A 21,332-nucleotide genomic window follows, 5' to 3' on the forward strand; every position below is an offset into this window, starting at 1 on the left:
ACACATGCACACTTGACGGCCCCCTTTAACGAATCTGACAAAATTGGACCAATTTTGTAAAAATTTCTCAAAATAGGACCCCCATTGCAACGATTCTCGAAAAAAGACCCCCCTTGCTAAAGTGTACAAACTAAAGGGACCAATCTTGCCATTAAAAATACAAATGGTTAATTTAATATTCACCATAAAAAAATATTAAAATTATTTTTAACTAACCGATATTATAATTTATATTTTTCATATGTGGGTAATATAGATAGGTTTTACATTTTAGATAGGATTTACATTTTAGATGTGGAGATATGATTTTAATAATAGAGGGAGGGTAAATTAAGAACTAACAAAAAAAAAAGAACCCAGGAACTAACCACATCCCTTGGATCAAAAAGTTTGGACGACTGAGATTAGATCAAAAATTTCTCCCGTGTCTAATTGAAGGGGTATCTTTGTAATTTCCCCACCCCCATCAAACACCTCTCTCTCGTCTCCTCACTCCTTGTTTCCTCCGCCCCTCTCTCTCAAACCTTCTTCACACAGTAATCTCCGCCAGTTATTTCTCCATTTTTGATCGTGTTTTATCCATGATTTTTGATTAATTTCCATTTTCTATCTTCGTATTATCAAATACTACTACAGATTCCGGTGAAAAGTATCTTATTTTTAAAATCCGATTGAAATTAGGGTTTGAAATATTTTTTCCCGATCAAGTTAGGGTTACAATGAGGAAGAGGTCTGCAAAACGATGTAAATCTCCTGGTATGCATTTCGGTTTTTTTCATTACATTTATTTTTACGTTTTATTTAATTGATGATTGTATATGATTTTTGTGTAGTTGATGGTTTTTATTCCTACTTATTTAGACATTTTAATGCTGTTATTCTTCTGGTTATTGTTGTTGTTTCGTTATATTTTTTTCATTGTTGATTATTTCTTATTTTTTAGTTAGTTACACATGTGTAGGTAGTTACTTTTAGAAATCTTTAACTGTGAGCGGTTGATGATGTTTTAATAATGATTCTGATATTTGTTGTTGATCTAATTGGCTAAGGATAAAGTGTAAAAACGTGTTTCAGCACGTTCCCGGATCGATTAACACGAGATCTAACAATCATAGATGTGCGGAATCCATCTATAATCGTCTTTAGGGTTAATTAATGATTATCATGATAAACACACACGAAGATAATAAGAACAGGAGATAAACACAAAAATACTATCATTAATCATATGATTACAAGATGAATCCGTATGAACAACATCTACAATGATTACGGATTACAATCATTGAGACGAATCGTGATAGTTTGGGCGGTATCTCGAGGTATAGATCTCTACCTCGAGAACCTAGTGAATGACTTTATGTTGCAACTAAATCATCAACCTAAATTCGTGACCTAAGACTTATATTTATAGGTTGTACAAACAGACTGGGCCTTATTAACTTAATAGTTCTTAGCCTTTTAGAATTATTGCATCGGACAACAGATTGTGCACTTTATGTGCTCTAACAATAGTTCCTCATTCTAGGGTTTTAGTTTCGTCTTTATTGTCCCATGGTGTGCAAGGGAAAATCGGTCATGTAATGTATGATGATAGTTTCATCTTGTTCCTCATACGCACCTATGTTCTTCAATTTCGCCCTTATTTTCCCAAAGTCACCTTTTTATTATTCTCCATGTCGCATCGTTACCAATTTCTCTTGCTTAGCTTGCAAATCATTTCATGGCACCTTTATTTCTTCCTTTTTAATGTAGAAGTTCTATCATTTGTGACATATTTTCGGCTAAACTCCTTGTCAACATTGCACGTATAACCTCTTCCAATTCTATTCTATGCCTACGCATTCGTCGCGATAGAGTTTACACAATCCTTATGCTTACAATTAATTATATCATATCCTCACTATCTTGGTAAGATGGACATCTCAAGCCCTTATTAGTTTGGATTCCTTCTCCAGAACAATTCTTCTTAGGTCCTTTCAGGCCTCCACAAAACTTCCAATGACCTTGCTCTTCTAAAGCCTCAAATCTATTTTCAGCATTCTATAACATAATGTTATCAGGAATTGGGGTATAAGATAGTTTAGAGGAAACAACGGTTACTTAGTCTTTTCCCCAACCATGCGGTTCCCTCCATTTTTATTTCGTTTTCTCATGGGTCACCATACTCCTTACCATTTCGTCACTCAAATCCATCTCTAATTAGAGTAATCATCGCCTCGAATAACACACCAACAGTCACTAGTCCATGAAGTTATTTTAGGGGTACTTGTAAGATCATAGTGATAGGGATCCTTGAATCCGAACTCATAACAGATGTATGTTATCATTATCGCACTTTCGTTCCAGTGTTCCGTAAATAGCTCTTCCCGGAGTTTGTAGTTTCTTGAAAGTTAAATTCAACGACCAACTTCCTTGATCGTTGTGGTGGTACGTGCCTTGACTTCTAACGTTGTATTCCTTATTTGTTTTCACTATTAACTTAGTGATTCCATATTGTTTTCCTTGTTCTTTTTTCTTAGGCGCACTACTCCTTGGATCAATGGTCCTTGACGACCCACCATGTGTTGCAAAATATTTCTTACCCAAATTCATCTTATTTCTACTTACCTCTCTACGGTTCGTTGATCATGAGGAAGTGGCCATCACAACTCGTCGTTCTTTCTCTTGGCTTAGTTGATATGTTCTACTAATAGTTTGTCTTTCGATGAAGGTTTTCCAATAGGTATCTAAAGTATATTGCATGGAGCGCCATAAAGATGAACACCGTCGGAACTGCATCTCGTAGATAACGTCAATACCTTCACTTTATCGCTTGATTTAATCTCCTTCCTTTACTTTACCTTCTACTTCATGTCTCTTTCAATGACGTTAGTGAGTAACTCTTCTTGAAAGATAGAGGAAAACCTTGTGTTTCATACCCCTTGTTCGAGTATCTTTCTTGTTGCGATTACCCCCTTAACATTTTTCTTCTAGAAAAATGTAAGGGATTTCATGCTTTTTGTATCATCTCGCTTTCTCCCCTAAGCAAGCTCATTAGCCACCTTCTTAACTAGGTTCTTTGAATCACCATTACATCTTGGCAATCTTCAATTCGCCAAATTTTCTCATCCTTCTAGACGACCTTCGATTCGCTAGATTTCCTAATCTTACTTGTAACTACTCTTGTTCTCTAAAGTAGTCCCAAATCATTATTCGTTTATCTTCAAATCGCGGGAGTCACATAATTCTCATATTACTTCTTATCCTTCTTAATTGCATCTTTGCTCCAGCGGTCACTTTAGAATTTCTTCTAATTTTCGTCGAGGCTCCATTTTACATGGATAAAAGGACCTTTAATTCCTTCATCACTTTGAGGCCTCGGTTCAATTGCCTCTACACTCGCTCACATGTAGACCATATCCAAGGCATCGCTTCCATTGGGTATACTAGTTTATAGTATCTTCTATACTATATTCTCTGACTCGCTAGTTTCTTGAACTTCCTTGTATCGAGTGAGTCCTTCTCTTAACGTCGTTGCGAGTGGGTGGTGTTAGTTATTTGGTCTCACCACTTTCAGGTGTTGTGTCGAGTCATCCGTGAATTAAGGGAATCGTAAATCTTTGGAAAAGAAGAAGGACCATGCTTCCATCATTTTTGGTCCTCGAGTTTGTCAAAATTCACTTGGCTAGCTTCAACGTGGAAGTGAGGAGTAAGAGTTCGTAGCAAGAATAAGACGTCAACCCAGATTAATATCTTTAGGTGAGTTAAACGGAATGCTTCAACGTCGCTTGTGAAAATTTGCTTCTTTGTACTTTGATTGACATACAACATATCTTCCACAACCTATGTTATGTACATGATCCAATAGCATCTTCTATGCTATATATTTATCCCAAGCATCTCGCTTTTGGACAGCTGATGACTAAACGTCATTCGCATCTCTTGATGTCGCAGCGAGAGCGGAGCACTACTTACTTGGTTTCGTCATTGCCGAGTGTGGCGTGAGTGAGTTGTATGTTGTTAGGTTACTAACTTTTGAAGAGAAGCGGTGGTGATCATTACTTTGAATCATTAAGAATTTGGTTTCGAATGAGTCAAGTAGGAAATATAAAACAAAAGATTCATTAAGGCTCGAATCAGACTCCTTGCGCGAGTTAAAGAAATCACTTCTATGTGTTACGTTGCCCATTGGACTCCAACTTTTAATGACGTCAATATACGCCGCACTGACTTAAATAATATAGATAGATGTTCGCGTATACGTGTTAAAATAGAAATATTGCACCAAATTTCGAGGTTACATTCCTCACAGTGTGTCATCTAGAATGTATGGGTACGTGTTCGACTGGTGACGTTGTATTGTGATAAGGCCTTAGTGCCGCTCACCCTTTGTAAATCTCCGACTTAGTTTGACATTCCCCGTATGTTTTGCGCCATCTCAGATCGCATAAAAAGGTTGTGTGTAGATACCTTCAAGTCGCGTCATATCTTGGGACTATAATCCTTAGAGTATATCGTCAAACGCTCGTGAGAGGATGCTTTATAGGTGATATTGCGTCGTCGTATGTAAATAATGAATAGCGGTGTCATAAGAAAAGGATATTGAATAGTTTCAAAAAGCATGAGTGAACGAATATCAGAGGGGTACTTAATGACAACTTTCATACTTAGAAAATTTCTAGTTTATAATGAATTTCCCAAGGGCAATCACTAGTTCTCAAGCGATCGAATCTCAACATACAATATCTATCTTGATAGTAAGGACTAACTATATTATCGTCATATCAAGCGATTACTAGTTCTCAATAGTTACATCTTAGAGCATCATAACTATCTCATAATTAGGCACAACTATATAGTCATTACATCATCTACGCACTAGCCCTTATATAGCTCAACCTTAGGGTGCAATAAGTATGTCAATAGTAAGGCATGACTACATAATCATCGCAATATTCACACGCTAATTTCAATAGCTCAAACTTAGAGAGTAAGGGCTCTTATATCCATATTTCAAATAGTCCAAACTTAGAGAGTAAAAGCTCTTATATCCATATCGGCTATAGAATTTCATATTACTTGTCATACCTATATCCCCTTTCAGTTCATTCTTAAATAATCAGTCTCATCACCCGATAACTTAAACAAGTCATATTCGAAGTAAATTCATGCTTCATGATAATCACATTGTTTTATAGTGCATATGCTACTTAAAGTTCGACATCATACTTCATAAATCTGTACGAAGTTAAGACTTAAGTTCGTAAGAACAACTAACTTCGTAAGGTAAATTCGTTTCCTATCTTCGTGAGATGAACTTAGAACGAATTTAAAGTTAAATTCGTTTCCTATCTTCGTGAGATGAACTTAGAACGAATTTAGCAGATCTGGTCGAATTCTTCATCAAAAACCTAATTTTCAGATCTCGTTTGAGGAAATATCATCCTCCAAAGCTCTGATACCACTTGTAAAAACGTGTTTCAGCACGTTCCCGGATCGATTAACACGAGATCTAACAATCATAGATGTGCGGAATCCATCTATAATCGTCTTTAGGGTTAATTAATGATTATCATGATAAACACACACGAAGATAATAAGAACAGGAGATAAACACAAAAATACTATCATTAATCATATGATTACAAGATGAATCCGTATGAACAACATCTACAAGGATTACGGATTACAATCATTGAGACGAATCGTGATAGTTTGGGCGGTATCTCGAGGTATAGATCTCTACCTCGAGAACCTAGTGAATGACTTTATGTTGCAACTAAATCATCAACCTAAATTCGTGACCTAAGACTTATATTTATAGGTTGTACAAACAGACTGGGCCTTATTAACTTAATAGTTCTTAGCCTTTTAGAATTATTGCATCGGACAACAGATTGTGCACTTTATGTGCTCTAACATAAAGTCTTGCTACACATGTGTAAATTTCTCATTTTAATTGCTTATATTGCTTAGGTTTATTTGTTTTAGTCTAGTTGTGGCTTTTTGATTATTTCCTTATATGTATTTTTTTTTTATTATAGTTCCGCAAGATAAAACTGATGATAAAGATGTATCGGAACCGAAATCTCTGAAATCAAAATCTTCTAAAAAGGTTGCCAACGTTTCTGAGTCTTCTTCTGATTCTGATTTTGTGTCATCAAAGCGTGCGAAGAAGGTTTCCACCGTCAAGCCTGTTGAAGCTGATAAATCCAACAGTGTCAGCCGTTCTAAGTCCGTTAAAACAAACAAACGGCTGATTGAAACTGATACAGGAGATGTTTCTCACAGGTCGAAGAAACGTCGTACTGAAGATGTTTCAAAGGTTTTTGAGAAGTCGGTTAAGAGTAGAAAGTCCAAGAGAATTCCAGAAAAGGGAGACACTGAAGATGTTTCAAAGGTTGTTGAGAAGTCGGTTAAGAGTAAAAAGTCCATGAGAAGTTCAAAAAAGGGAGAAAATGTTAAACAAAGGACTCAGAAGTTGAAAGTTGACATTCTTCCTAGTGTTAGGACTAGGTCATCTCCTAACTTGCTTTTTGAAGTTTTGTCTAATATCAAAGAACAACAGAAAAGGGTTATTAGAGAGATGGGTTTCGGTAGTTTTCTGGATATGAAACTCGACACTCTCCCTGGTTCGTTAGGCTTTTTTGTTGTTGATAAGTTAGATGTAGAAGGTTTGAAGATCACTTTTGATTCTGTTTCCATTAATATCAATCGTGAAGCTGTTCGTGATATTCTCGGGATCCCAATGGGTGATATAAATCTTTTTTCGTTGCCATTAAAGAATGTTGGTGATGATGAAAAATCTTTCTCTGATCGATGGAAATCTGATTTTGGTTTGGCATATGTTCGTCCTAAGCATGTTGCGCATGTTCTCAAACATTCTGATGAGGCTGGTTTATCGTTCAAGCTTAATTTCTTAATGCTTTTTGTTGGCACGATGGTCACTTTGGATGCGAGTGGTGCTTACACTGTTGGCTGTCAAAAGGCAATTCTTGACCGCATAACAGAAGATACCGACATCAAGTCGATTGATTGGTGTGATTTTCTGATTCGTCATATGGAAGGATGTAAGAAGAGATGGCCACTGCCTAAGGATACACATTGGTCTGGGCCGATGATGTTTTTGCAAGTAATATTCTGTTTTTATTACGTTTTTGCCTTTTATTTATGTGTTTGTGTGTTTAACGTCGTTTACACGATGATGCAGTTGCTTTATGTTGATTCCACCGTTTGTGAAAGTTTCCCGGTTCCTCGCTCACGACCAGCCATCAAGAGCTGGAATCGTATTTACTTGGCACAGCGAGTTGAGGCGGAGCTTAAAGCTAATGGAAATTTCGGTAAGCTTCCTTTGCAGCCTCCTTTATCAGAGGATGAAGTTGATCAAGGTGTTAATCTTCTTGCCACTACTTGTGCATCGGTTGACTCTTCACATGTGTAATTTATGACTTACACATGTGTAGCACTGTCATACAAATGTTAAAGTGTTACCTTCCCATGTGTAGCAACTCCACACGTGTAGGATCGTTTTTTTTATTACATTCTTAATACTTTATGTTTCTGTTACATTTCAGGAAATCTATTCAAAGGTTCAGGAAATTGTTCTTCAGCTTGATTCTATATTGAATAAGGGGGTCTCATTGTTTCCTGATGATGTGAAGCTTTTAGGTTTGAAGGATAAGTTTGAAGAATTTTTAAGACACTCAAAAACTGAAATCCCAACTGCTGATGATCAAAGATTCAATGAGTATGTCCAAGATCCATGTGATTATGCTGATGGTGTTAATGTTGAATGTAATGAAGAGGGTTATAATGATCAGAAATCTGATGGTTTTTGTGAGAATACTAAGAATACTGATGATGATGTTTTTGATAACCAAAAAGATGTTCCTGATGGTACCAATTTCGAGAAGTCAACAGAAAATGAAGATAAACAACATTTTGCCAATTCGGCGGGTGAAGATGATGGTTTAAATGGAGACGAGTGGTTGAATGATCCCGCTCTTAATACGGTTCTTGATAACATTGATAAAAGTGTGCCTAAAACCAAACTAGGCCGTTGTGCTACAGATTATGCTCCGAGTTTTTCTCTTCATCTGTCTCAGGATTTCATTACTCCTTCCCTGAAACCTAGTAATCGCATTGTCACTCGTTTTTCCCCGCCATCTGTTTCTGCTAATTTTGCTTTGTCGAAAAAGGATGATGCTGATCCAAAAAATGCGAAGCTAGAGGATGTTAAGAAGCGGAGGGAGAAACCTTCAAAGGGTAATGATGATGCAAAGAATGCGAAGTTAGAGGATGCTAAGAAACGGATGTTAAAACCTTCAAAATACTTTCGTTCTCCGTATAAGGGTATGGTTACTGATGTCACTACGTCCTTTGAGCAATTTGAGTTTGAACTTTCTGGCAGTTTCTTTGTTCTTCAAGGTGAAGCCATGTAAGTTTATTCTTTTGCACGTGTGTAATTTTATAGTTTCATTTTACAGTTCTATGTTTTTATATGTATTCACATGTTTTCAATTTATTATGTTTTTGTTGTTTATTCTTGTTAGGGAGTTTGTATTTGAAACAAAAACTGGCCATTATTTAACCCGTGCCCATTTGGAAAGTTTGGCACCTGGATTTCCTGTGCATGCTTCTGTTATTGATGTTTGGAGTCTCATACTTCTTGAAGAACAAAAGGTCAATGGAGGAATACCCACTAGATTATTTTTGTATTCCACAACAATTGTAAGCTGTTTGTTAAAGTTAATTTATGTTTTTTTTTTTACTTTTTCTTTTTGCACCTTTTAAGGTACTAAACAAGTTTTTTAAACCAGACATCTAATATGTGGGACGGAACGTTGACTCTTGAAAAAGCATTCGAGATTTTTGAATCGAATATGCAGTTGGTATTGCGTCGTAATACTCAGTTCCTGGACATGAAGAATTTTGAAACTGTAAGTACTTCTGTGGTTTCTGGTTTTTAGCAATACCTCCTTTGATTTTCAGATGTGTACGATAACTGCTCAGCATACATTATATTGAATATGCAGGTTTTTTTCCCGATTCTTGCATTTGAGCACTACTACCTCGTTGTCTTTAATCTTGCAAGGGCTGCCTTCACCATAATTGATAATAGTGCTTCGTGTGATGAATATGATGTGAAATACAAACAAGTTTGTGATGTTGTCGTAAGTATCGATTTTTGTGCATCTTTAGGCTTACAATGCCAAGTTTGATTTCTTACATAGTACTTGTTGCTTTTTGTTTCAGCGTGACCTATTTGTTTGTCATTTGAGAAAATATGGTCATCCCAAAGCAGACAGTATCAACAAGGTAAAGCATAATATAATGAAGATGAAGTGGAGGACCAAAAACAACACTTCAGACTGTGGGGTGTTTTTGATGTGTCATATGGACACATATGTTGGCCAAGCACGTGAAGACTGGGACATTGGATTTAAGAGGGAGCGTGCAAGTGGTGACGTTACTCAGAAAATTCAGCTTTCTAACCTAAGGGCGAAATACTGCACCAAGATTTTGTGCCATTCAGAGAACATTCTTAAACATAAATTTCATGAATATTTAAAGGTGTTCAAGGAGTCGTATCATGTTCCTACGAGCAAGGAGGCGATTCGTAATGTTGTTGCCTCTAATATGCATTTTGATCCTTTGTAGCTGGTGAACTTGGTTGTTTAATACTTTTTGGTACTGTTAGACTTTGATTTTAATCTTGTTATTTTGATGTTTTAGCTTGGGACGTAGGATTGTTCGACATCTTTTTGTCGTTTATTGTGCTACTTGTTAATGAAGCTATCTTTGAACATGTGTTTAATGCTGAAACTTAAGATTTGCAATCTGTATCTTTGAATTCAGATCTAATTTCCTTTGCAGAACTGTCTTTTTTACTTCCATTATACATCTTACCCATGGGCAGGTCGTACTTGCCCATGGGCAGGTCGTACTTACCCATGGGCAGGTCGTACTTACCTATGTGTATGATATACAACTCACCAGTTACAGGTCTTTCTACACATTTGTAGGTTATACTTACCCATGTGTAATTTATAAATATACCAGTTCTTAAGTATGTGTACGACATTATTTTTGAACATTCCCCTACCACATCCCGCTCTAGGGTTTAGGGTTTGAAGCCCGAGGGTTAGCCTCGACCTTCAAACCCTAAACCCTAAAGCGGGAACCCTCATCCGTTTTAGGTTTTTTAGGATTTAGCATTTAGGGTTTAGCATTTTAGGGTTTTAGAATGCGTCATTCCCCTACCACATCCCGTTCTAGGGTTTAGGGTTTGAAGGTCGAGGGTTAGCCGATAGGCTAACCCTCGGGCTTCAAACCCTAAACCCTAGAGCGGGAACCCTCATCCGTTTTAGGATTTAGCATTTAGGGTTTAGCATTTTAGGGTTTTAGAATGCGTCATTCCCCTACCACATCCTGCTCTAGGATTTAGGGTTTGAAGGTCGAGGGTTAGCCGATAGGCTAACCCTCGGGCTTCAAACCCTAAACCCTAGAGCGGGAACCCTCATCCGTTTTAGGATTTAGCATTTAGGGTTTAGCATTTTAGGGTTTTAGAATGCGTCATTCCCCTACCACATCCCGCTAAAGGGTTTAGGGTTTGAAGGTCGAGGGTTAGCCGATAGGCTAACCCTTGGGCTTCAAACCCTAAACCCTAGAGCGGGAACCCTCATCCGTTTTAGGATTTAGCATTTAGGGTTTAGCATTTTAGGGTTTTAGAATGCGTCATTCCCCTACCACATCCCATTCTAGGGTTTAGGGTTTGAAGCCCGAGGGTTAGCCTAACCCTCGACCTTCAAACCCTAAACCCTAGAGCGGGAACCCTCATCCGTTTTAGGATTTAGCATTTAGGGTTTAGCATTTTAGGGTTTTAGAATGCGTCATTCCCCTACCACATCCCGCTCTAGGGTTTAGGGTTTGAAGGTTGAGGGTTAGCCGATAGGTTAACCCTTGGGCTTCAAACCCTAAACCCTAGAGCGGGAACCTTCATCCGTTTTAGGATTTAGCATTTAGGGTTTAGCATTTTAGGGTTTTAGAATGCGTCATTCCCCTACCACATCCCGCTAAATGGTTTAGGGTTTGAAGGTCGAGGGTTAGCCGATAGGCTAACCCTTGGGCTTCAAACCCTAAACCCTAGAGCGGGAACCCTCATCCGTTTTAGGATTTAGCATTTAGGGTTTAGCATTTTAGGGTTTTAGAATGCGTCATTCCCCTACCACATCCCATTCTAGGGTTTAGGGTTTGAAGGTCGAGGGTTAGCCGATAGGCTAACCCTCGGGCTTCAAACCCTAAACCCTAGAGCGGGAACCCTCATCCGTTTTAGGATTTAGCATTTAGGGTTTAGCATTTTAGGGTTTTAGAATGCGTCATTCCCCTACCACATCCCGTTCTAGGGTTTAGGGTTTGAAGGTCGAGGGTTAGCCGATAGGCTAACCTTTGGGCTTCAAACCCTAAACCCTAGAGCGGGAACCCTCATCCGTTTTAGGATTTAGCATTTAGGGTTTAGCATTTTAGGGTTTTAGAATGCGTCATTCCCCTACCACATCCCGTTCTAGGGTTTAGGGTTTGAAGGTCGAGGGTTAGCCAATAGGCTAACCCTCGGGCTTCAAACCCTAAACCCTAGAGCGGGAACCCTCATCCGTTTTAGGATTTAGCATTTAGGGTTTAGAGTTTTAGGGTTTTAGAATGCGTCATTCCCCTACCACATCCCGCTCTAGGGTTTAGGGTTTGAAGGTTGAGGGTTAGCCGATAGGCTAACCCTCGGGCTTCAAACCCTAAACCCTAGAGCGGGAACCCTCATCCGTTTTAGGATTTAGCATTTTAGGGTTTTAGAATGCGTCATTCCCCTACCACATCCCGCTCTAGGGTTTAGGGTTTGAAGGTCGAGGGTTAGCCGATAGGCTAATCCTTGGGCTTCAAACCCTAAACCCTAGAGCGGGAACCCTCATCCGTTTTAAGATTTAGCATTTAGGGTTTTGCATTTTAGGGTTTTAGAATGCGTCATTCCCCTACCACATCCCGCTCTAGGGTTTAGGGTTTGAAGGTCGAGGGTTAGCTGATAGGCTAACCCTCGAGCTTCAAACCCTAAACCCTAGAGCGGGAACCCTCATCCGTTTTAGGTTTTTTAGGATTTAGCATTTAGGGTTTAGCATTTTAGGGTTTTAGGTAACTTACCCATGTGTAATTTGTACTTATCCATGTGTAAGTTATAAACATGCCAGTTCTGGTTAACAATTTTGAACTTCATAAGTAATTTACCCATGGGCAGGTTGTACTTACCCATGGGTAGGTTATATAACTCACCAGTTTCAGGTCTTTCCTACACATGTGTAGATCGGACTTACCCATGTGTAAGTTTATAAACTCACCCATGTGTAAGTTATACTTACCCATGTGTAAGTTATAAACATGTCAGTTCTGGTTAACAATTTTGAACTTCATAAGTAACTTACCCATGGGCAGGTTTTACTTACGCATGGGTAGGTTATATAATTCACCAGTTTCAAGTCTTTCCTACACATGTGTAGATCGGACTTACCCACAACTTGCACATTGAAAACCTAAATTTACATTGAATTTCATTCAAGTAACAAAAGTAAATCAAGTAGCTAGAGTAAATCATCCAATTACATTGCTCACACAAGTTCTTAAGCATGTGTAGGACATTATTTTTGAACATTCGGAAAAAAGAAAGAAAAAATTATCAATGAATTACATCTTTTTATATATTTATCTATCTTCTAATTCAAACATCCAATTGATTACTTCTTTTCAAGTTTTTCAAGAGCTTGAGCCACCGCCTCTGCTTTAGCTTTTTCTGCTTTCTTCTTTTCACAATTCCTTGCGTCGTGGTCACTTGTCAATGTCCCACACTTTCTGCACTTTCTTTTTGGCTTTAGATATTTTTCAGTCACCTTTTCGTTTAGAGACTTTAATCTGCTGTCTTTTCCGCATCCCTTGTATGGTAAAACAGGTGGATTTTGAACATCATTGTTACTTGGCTTGGTAACTCCTAAGAATCTCTCTATTGCCTCATAATGATCGTTTGATCTTGAGTTTGAATGTGCAGCCTCTATCTCATCTTTTAGCGCCCTGACTTTTTCAACAAAATGAGACAGCTTTTCCTCATCTTTCTGCAATATATCTACACAAACATCTACCATAAAATGCAACTCATTTCCCATCCTCTCACATTCTTCACTTGACCCACCTTCTCCAATATATCTTCGTGTTCTCATTCCTGGAGGTATCAAATCCTTTTTCCACCTTCTTAGGATGTATTTTTCTGGAATTTGTTGAACATGCAAGCTCTTGAACACACAAAATATGTGTCGGCATAAAAATCCATATCTCGTGAAAGTCATGCAGCGACAATCAGTGGTTCCATTTTGCTTGTTATGTGTCGCCTTAATGTCACACAAGAGAATAGGACCCGTTGTTACATCTAAAAAATTCTAATAAACTGTCTTACCCATGCGTAGCATATATTATCAGATGTACCTACCCATGTGTAAGTAAATGTGCTAAGTGAGTTTTTGAGTAGCATACCTGGAAAGTATATTCTTTTTCCACAGTTTTGGTTGTGCTTCCCATCCCTGTTTCATTTTCGGTTTCATCTTCAGCTTCTTCTGGATCCACAGTTTTGATGTCTTCAACCACTTCAACATTCTTGTCTTTCTTTTTGCCAACCACCACTTTTTGTATGTTTTTCTTAACTTCCCTAATCTCTTTAACCACAATCACATCACATCCTTGCATCCCTGAGGTTACGGAATGCCGAGAACACCGCCAACTTCCCAAATATATTTCTTTTTGCACTAACAAGAAAATGGTACGCGTGTAAACATTGTAAGCGTGTTCTTCAATAAGAAGAGGGGTTTGAAGCGGTGGTCTCTTGTTATGCGTCTGGTGGTCGAGAACCTCTAGCCTACTCCCCTGCCTCTCCATGGCAGACTCATATGACATCATAAATTGAATCAACATTGCTCCACCACTTGTGAAATTGCTGAAGAATGAGTTTTCGCTTTCCGATCTTGAGGTGGTTCTCATCAAACCCGACATTGGTAAGTCTGTGAAGTAAGCTGGTATCCATGTAGACCTGATATCATACATATGCATGAACCATGGATGTTCTTCCAACTTGAATTCCTTCATTATCTCTTCCCATCTTTTCTCAAACGTCTTTGTACTCAATGATATGTTCCAAACTATGTCATTGAACTTCTTCTTGAAATCAGTATTATCAAACATGCGTTTTCCTACCTGCATAAGAAAATGGTTAGCCTACCTACACATGTGAAGAATGTCACATTTTTCCATTTTGTACCTTCATAGGCAGCTTCTGAGTGATGTTGTTGATGCACGTTGATGTGACAACAGCAACTTAGATTTAATATGTTGTTTAGATTGAGACATTATGTTAATTTATGTCGTATCTATATATGTAATTGATAGATTATGGACTTTATGTTTTGGTAATGATCGATTACATGTTTTGGAGTTGTATATATATATATGTGTTATGTATGATGTTTGTTGTGTGATATACAAGTACAAACATAATATGTGTTAGGATTCCTTAAGATGAAACACTTAGGAATATAACCAAGTATTACATCTAACGAAGATAAGGTATATCTTCATTAGAGGAAAACGAAGATAAACTTCGTTTGGTACAAACGAAGATTAACTTCGTTAGATGGGCTGGCAGCTAAGTTCGTAAGAACAAAGCCTAGCAAGCCCAGTTCGACCTGAAACATATATATACGAACGAATACCCTAAGATAATACATACGTTCGACATACAAGTACTCCAGACACCTAAGTTCGTTCTATAGCTTATAGAAACGAAGATAGCACAATACGGCTGATTATTTACTTGATAATTAGCGATATACCAGTTTACTAATCAAACTAGTTATCTCGTGAGGATTCCGCACTCACGACATAATCATAGACGATCTCGAGAGCGATCTATAGCTATCGAGGGACTCACAGATGTGCCACATGCACAGTCGGTGCCTTGATTCCGTTAAGACGAGTGCAACGGCTTTCTTCATTACTGCATCTTGATCTGTGACGACCATCTTTGGTTGGCTTCCAAATGTATCCAAAAACGCTTTCAACAACCACACATAAGAATCTGTTGTTTCATCCCTAAGCATACCAGCTCCAATAGACACAGTCTTCTTATGGTTGTCTATCCCAGTGAATGGGACAAACATCATGTTGTACCTGAAATTGCACATTATGGCTGTTATGTTACCCCCTGTGCAGGGTACGAATAAACGACACTTTCACACGTGTAAATACAATAATATGATTCCGAATAAAAAAATCATACATTATGACTGTTATTTTACCCCTGTGTAGGACTGTAGGATATGAATAAACGACACTTTTACACGTGTAAATACAATAATATGACTCTGAATAAAAAGATCATACACTTGCCTGTTTGTCCTGTAAGTAGCATCGAATGAAATGATATCTCCAAATTCTTTAAAATTTGCTTTTGCTGTCTCATCGGCCCAAAACATACACTCCAACTCACTGTTATCTTTTACCTTGTATTCGAAGGTAAAATTTGGGACATGCTCTCGTCTGTTTTCCATTCTATTTACCAACATCTGCGCATCACTTGAGCTTATAAAACAATTGATTTTGTTCTTGTAGTTCTTGAAGTCGTTCACTGTGCCGTGTGTGTTCTTGTAAGAACCTAGCATATTGCTGTAGATATGATGAGCTCTTGTCGCTCCTATATTCGAAGTTGAAACCTTATTAATAAACGTCATTTCAGAGATTCCCAATTTTCTTTGTCTTCTCGACAAGTGTCTATGCTCCACCGAATTCAGTTGATGATTGTGTTTTTCCTCAAACTCATCTAATATGTACGATTGTCGGCCTTCGATCAGCTTGAATATGACATGTGCTTCACATCCTGTCACTTGCAGTGACGAAATACGTACTCTTTTGCCACTGTTTTCGTGATTCAGTGTATCTATGCTTACACCTTGTGGTTTCCCTTCTTTATTACACAAAATGTACTTCAATCTAACCACTCCACTGTTTGTTTTTTTCTGTGTGGATAACCTAGTGTCAAAACCCGCTTGGTACGCATATCTCTCATACATTTCAATGCAATCATCTATTGTATCAAAAACTTGACCCTTAACTAGTCTTACATCTTCCTCTACTTCCGGTATCCAACATATTTCACCTTTATCTGTTTCTATCATCCTACTGTTATACCAGCTACTACATGGCTTGTTAACCGAACCTGCACGACACACAACATTTAGATATGCACATGTTCTACGTATGTGTAGGACAGAGCTTTCTAGTGATATTTTCAGTTTTAGGACTAAAATGATCATATGTAGCTACACATGTGTAAACGACTAATCATATCTAAAACATGCTAACACAAAAAGTGTCCTACTTATGTGTAGGATGAACTTTTTATATCGATATTTTGGAGCTTCAAAACTAATACAATTGTATCTACCTATATTCATATCTGTTAACTAAAACACATCCTACACATGAGTAGACGACTAATACAACTTCGATTTTCATACATACATCTGCTACACGTGTGTAGGATCAACATACATTCAATTTCTAAGCTGAAACTTTGAAAATACGCATACATACATCTGCTACACACGTGTAGGATCAACATACATTCAATTTTAAGCTGAAAATTTGAAAACTTACTCGATTCAGCTTCAAACAGGTTACTGAACACACTATCTTCTTCATGAATCGTTGAATTGACTTCGTAATCATTCATAGTTGAATCCTCTTCCATATTCACCTGTGTAATTAAAAAATTTCATATTAAAAAAGTTATAAATAAAAAAAAACTACTGCAATTGATGATAATCGATTTGATGATTACTTAACTGTTATAGTTCGATCGGAAATTGGATCTGAATTTCACAAAAACCGGAATATGAATTTTTATATGAATTTATGAATTTTTTTTTTTTTAGAAATTGAGATCTGAAATCGAATCTAATTGTAATTAATGGAGGTTTGATCGCGATTTCATTTAGGATTGATCGGATTATATGAATATCTGATCGGAATTTTGTAGATTTTAATCGGAATTTTGTAGAGCAGAAGGTGGGAAGGTGTGTGTTTTTACACACACTTAAGAACGCGAATGAGGAGAATTAACACGTTATATACTCGTAATTACATGTTAAATGACTAGAATACCCTTCCTGATTAAAATTTGATCTTGATAAATGGATGGCTAGGATTATATCTTGGGTTCTTTTTTTTTAAGGGTTCTTGAAATAACCCACCCCTTTAATAATATATTCATAAGCTAATTGATTATAGATAATTTAATTTATTAAATGATGAAAAATTAACAAAAAGTTCTCAAGTTCATGACTACAAAGGATAGAGATTTTTTAAAGTTAAGGTAACTTTATAGGTAAAGTTAAGAGAATCTTGACCATTGGATTAAAATCAATGGTTAAGATTCAAAGATAACTTTTTAATATTAACCATTGACTTCAATCTAATTGTTGAAATCCCTCAACTTTACCTATAAAGTTTATTTGAACTTTAGAGGATCTTAGTCCGACTAAAAAATGTAAAAATTACAAATTAATTATTTAGTGTGGATAAATAGTGTAAACTAGTGAGACATTTCTACAATACTAATATAGGGGTGAGTTATTTTGAAAACTTACAAATAAAAAATATTATGAGAATGATTATGGACAACACATTTTCATCCAAATCTCTCTCTTCATCTAAAAATGAAAATTCATCAAAATCATTCAAAAACAAACCGTAAATCGTTAGATGGAAAAAAAAAAGTACAGGTAGTCTTAAAATTTTGTTCTCTTTCATTAGAGATGCGACTCGATATACTTTTAACGACATTTTAAATTTCTTTTTCTTTTTGTTACTTACACATAACCTACACATGTGTAGGTTGAACAGAAATTGTGATTTGAAACAGGCTTCGCCCTTAAGTAAATTCATAAAGGTTAGGTGGTGGGGATCATAGGTCATTGAAGGTGATAGGTCATAGTTTGATAGGTCATAAATGGTGATAGGTCATAGGGGTGATCGGTGATGGATTTACCTAATAGGCTTCACCCATAGCCGCTATGGCTCCGCCATGGACTGACGGGCTCCACCCTAAACCTTCATTCTTGTGTACAGATGGTCATTTACTAATTTATATTTGAAAACAAAGATCCTATACATATGTAAGTACACAAATACAAGGGGAAAAAAACGAAAATTAAAAAGTCGTAAAAAGTATATCGAGTTGTATCTTTAACGAAAGAGGACGAAATTTTAAGGCTAACGATACTTTTTTTTTCATTTAACGATTTACGGTTTGTGAGATAAAACATTTTAAATGATATGAATGAATTTTCATTTTTTATTGAAGAGAGAGAAAAGAAATAAAAATGTGTGGTTCAGAATAGTTCTCGGCCTCTTTTTTATTTTAGGGTTTTTAAAGACCTCTACTAATATAAACATTAACATATTAATATATTTAGATAGACGAGAGTTATTTTGAGAACTTACCAAAAAACGAATGCGAGAACAATTATGGATCACACATTTTGTCTCATTTTCTCTCTCTTCAATAAAATATGAAAATTCATCCAAATAGGTCACCCGCAGTCTTTCACCACATCTACAACTCATTAAATGTATATACAATGTATGTACAACTATCCTAATCACACCACATAATCTGAATTGAAAACATAATCCAACAACAATAAGTTAAACCATCAAACAAATCAATAAACAATCCATCAAGCAATAAGACAAATCGTAATTCAAGCCAATCAATCAATAAGTGCAAATCATGTTCTCAAGTGTAAAACACTTGGAAGTACATCAACCAATCCATAAGTACGAAAGCATGTTCTCAAGTATAAAACACTTGGAAGTACATTAACCAATCAACAAGTCCAAAAGCATAATCAATCTCAATCACAAGTCCATCCATTTCCATTAAACAACACGTACATACACTTCGGAGGATTTTACTTCCATCAAGTTCTAGATGCTTATGTATAGGGTCACTCGCATTCTTCCCACCACATCTAAAACCCTTTGAAGGCATAACCGACTTCCATGTATGTATGACTATCCTAAATAATCACAATATCATAATCATATGCGTAAACATCCGACAATCAATCAAAACCATCCATCATTTAACAATCAATCAAACAATCAATAACCATCAATCAAACCAACCAAACAATCAACAAGCACGTATGTGTACACTTTTCAGCCCGAATCTCAATTGAGTAGGGAGCTAGGGAACTCACCTTGGTTTCCAAGCAACAACGACGAGTTAGCAAAGAGTTATAAATGCTCAACAATCGCTATGTCTCCACAACCTATCAATGTATATCATAATATCGTCAAAGTCAACTCTATAACCCTAAATAAGTTGGTTTAGTAAGTTTAAGTCGAGCCACAAACCCACAAAAGCGTCAACAACTGTCCCGAGTATGACCAAGACACTTTGACTCGACATTTTTAGAAATGGACGTAGATTCAACCTAAAAGGATTATACCATAAGAATGGACAAATTACAAGTTTGCTAGCGTTGACCGGTCAAAGTAGCGGATGTTACATCAAGAATGGACAAATTACGGGGACCAACCTTCAATTTAACTCTTAAATCTAGGTCCTACTTACATGGGAAAATCATGCAAGTTTCAACAATGTAACTGGGATATTAGTATTATATTACATGTAAAACTTAGCTCTACTTCTTTGCTAGTTTAAGTTGCATGTACTCCTCTTTTTATATAACTAAGAGAGGATATGTTTTTTCCTATGCGACACTTCTCTTTTCGTGCCAACTTGGCTTTTTATGTAGGTGTTATTTTCTAATAATTTTAATGTTTTTTTTAGATATATTGACATTTAAACATATATTTTTTAATGCTCATGTGACACTTCATTTGCCACGTCATCATTTGCCTACATGGACATTTGTTTTTTAATTTTTTTTTTCTAAAATAGCAAATAAAAAAAGTCAAATACAAGATTAGAACTCGATCATGACCTCTAACTTTTAATATTATGCACAAATCACTTGATCTAATAACTTAATATTTTTTTATATTTTGCAAACTACGGTAGATATTCATTGAATATTAAAACTAATTAAAAGACATTGATAATATATGTCGATCTTTGTGACTTATCTCATTCTATATCCTTTGTATTTAATTATCATTATACGTGGAATATCATGTACTTTAATATAATATATAGCTAGATTATATTAAAAATTAGGGATTAGTTTTCTGGAATGTAACTATCTTTGACCGAATGTCTATAGTAGGAAAAACTAAAGTTATGTGTATTGTATGTAAGCAACTTGAAAAAATGTTTATTGTATGTAAGAAAACATACGTGGCAACCATATACAGGTGCCACTTGTCAGATTGTAATTGGTTGAAACGAAATTCTTACATACAATAAACATTATTTCAAAGTTGTTTACATATAATACACACAGCTTTATTTATTTCCTACTATAGACATTCGTTCAAAGTTTCTTACATTCAAGGGAATTAATCCCTAAAAATTACATCTAATATTTTACTAACCGGTTATATTATCAATATTAAATAAGATATTTACTTTATCAATTTCAAACATATATTTTTAATATTTTAAATCTATATTTGTAACTTATTTGTATATAATTAAGATTCCGTATTTTGATAATATATAAGCGCAAAGATGTTTATATATGCTTTAAACCGCGTCTTTTTATGATAGTATATATGATATATTTAGGAATTATAATTTTATTATTTGCATCAGTTGTAAATTGTTTATTTTTATATTATTATAGACTATGAATAATAATGTAATTATTAGTTAATTTTAGTTTACGTTCTCGGTCAATTCCGCACAACGTGCGAATTTAATCTAGTCTTTTTATATTAATAAATTTTTTGACTGTTTAAGGAAAAAAAAAAAGAAGAAGCTAAAGTTAACAAAATTAGTTAATATTACATAAACATTCACACGGATCTAAGAACTAGTAGCATAATATAGTATGAAGTATTTAATGACCAAAAATATATATTTTTAAATTTCATGGAGACGACTAGACGAGCTCGAGTAGGTTGACTTTAGGAAAGGCGAGCTTCTATAAGATTCAAATAATGCCTGTTCAAATGATCACATATTCACCTCTCAAGGCCTTTCGGTTTACATTTATTCTCACAGAATACATATAATAATAATAATAATAACAGCTGGCTTTGATCTGATTGATCAATATCAGTTGCACCCATTAAACCCTCGC

General features: G+C 36.1%; 1 protein-coding gene across 1 annotated transcript; it reads right to left on the reverse strand.

The window, feature by feature from the left end:
* Window positions 1–12,755: 12,755 nt before the first annotated feature.
* LOC122604631 (protein FAR1-RELATED SEQUENCE 5-like) lies at window positions 12,756–16,807 on the reverse strand. The gene is made up of 5 exons (XM_043777506.1): window positions 16,714–16,807; window positions 15,448–16,273; window positions 15,057–15,228; window positions 13,543–14,256; window positions 12,756–13,304 (listed from the first exon to the last, which is right to left on the reverse strand). Exons 1-5 carry the CDS (start codon window positions 16,805–16,807, stop codon window positions 12,756–12,758), a joined length of 2,355 nt encoding a protein of 784 aa, XP_043633441.1.
* Window positions 16,808–21,332: the final 4,525 nt, after the last annotated feature.

Source organism: Erigeron canadensis, chromosome 6 (genome assembly GCF_010389155.1).
Source record: "Erigeron canadensis isolate Cc75 chromosome 6, C_canadensis_v1, whole genome shotgun sequence".
Taxonomy (NCBI): Eukaryota; Viridiplantae; Streptophyta; class Magnoliopsida; order Asterales; family Asteraceae; genus Erigeron; species Erigeron canadensis.

Bases quoted from the DNA above. Each gene is read 5' to 3' on its own strand.
- LOC122604631 (XM_043777506.1), bottom strand. From the start codon at position 16,807: ATGGAAGAGGATTCAACTATGAATGATTACGAAGTCAATTCAACGATT. The intron at 15,229-15,447 runs GCAAGTGTATGA...GTGCAATTTCAG, and splicing joins GCTACTTACAGGACAAACAG to GTACAACATGATGTTTGTCC. The intron at 13,305-13,542 runs GTATGCTACTCA...TGTGTGTTCAAG, and splicing joins AAAAAGAATATACTTTCCAG to AGCTTGCATGTTCAACAAAT.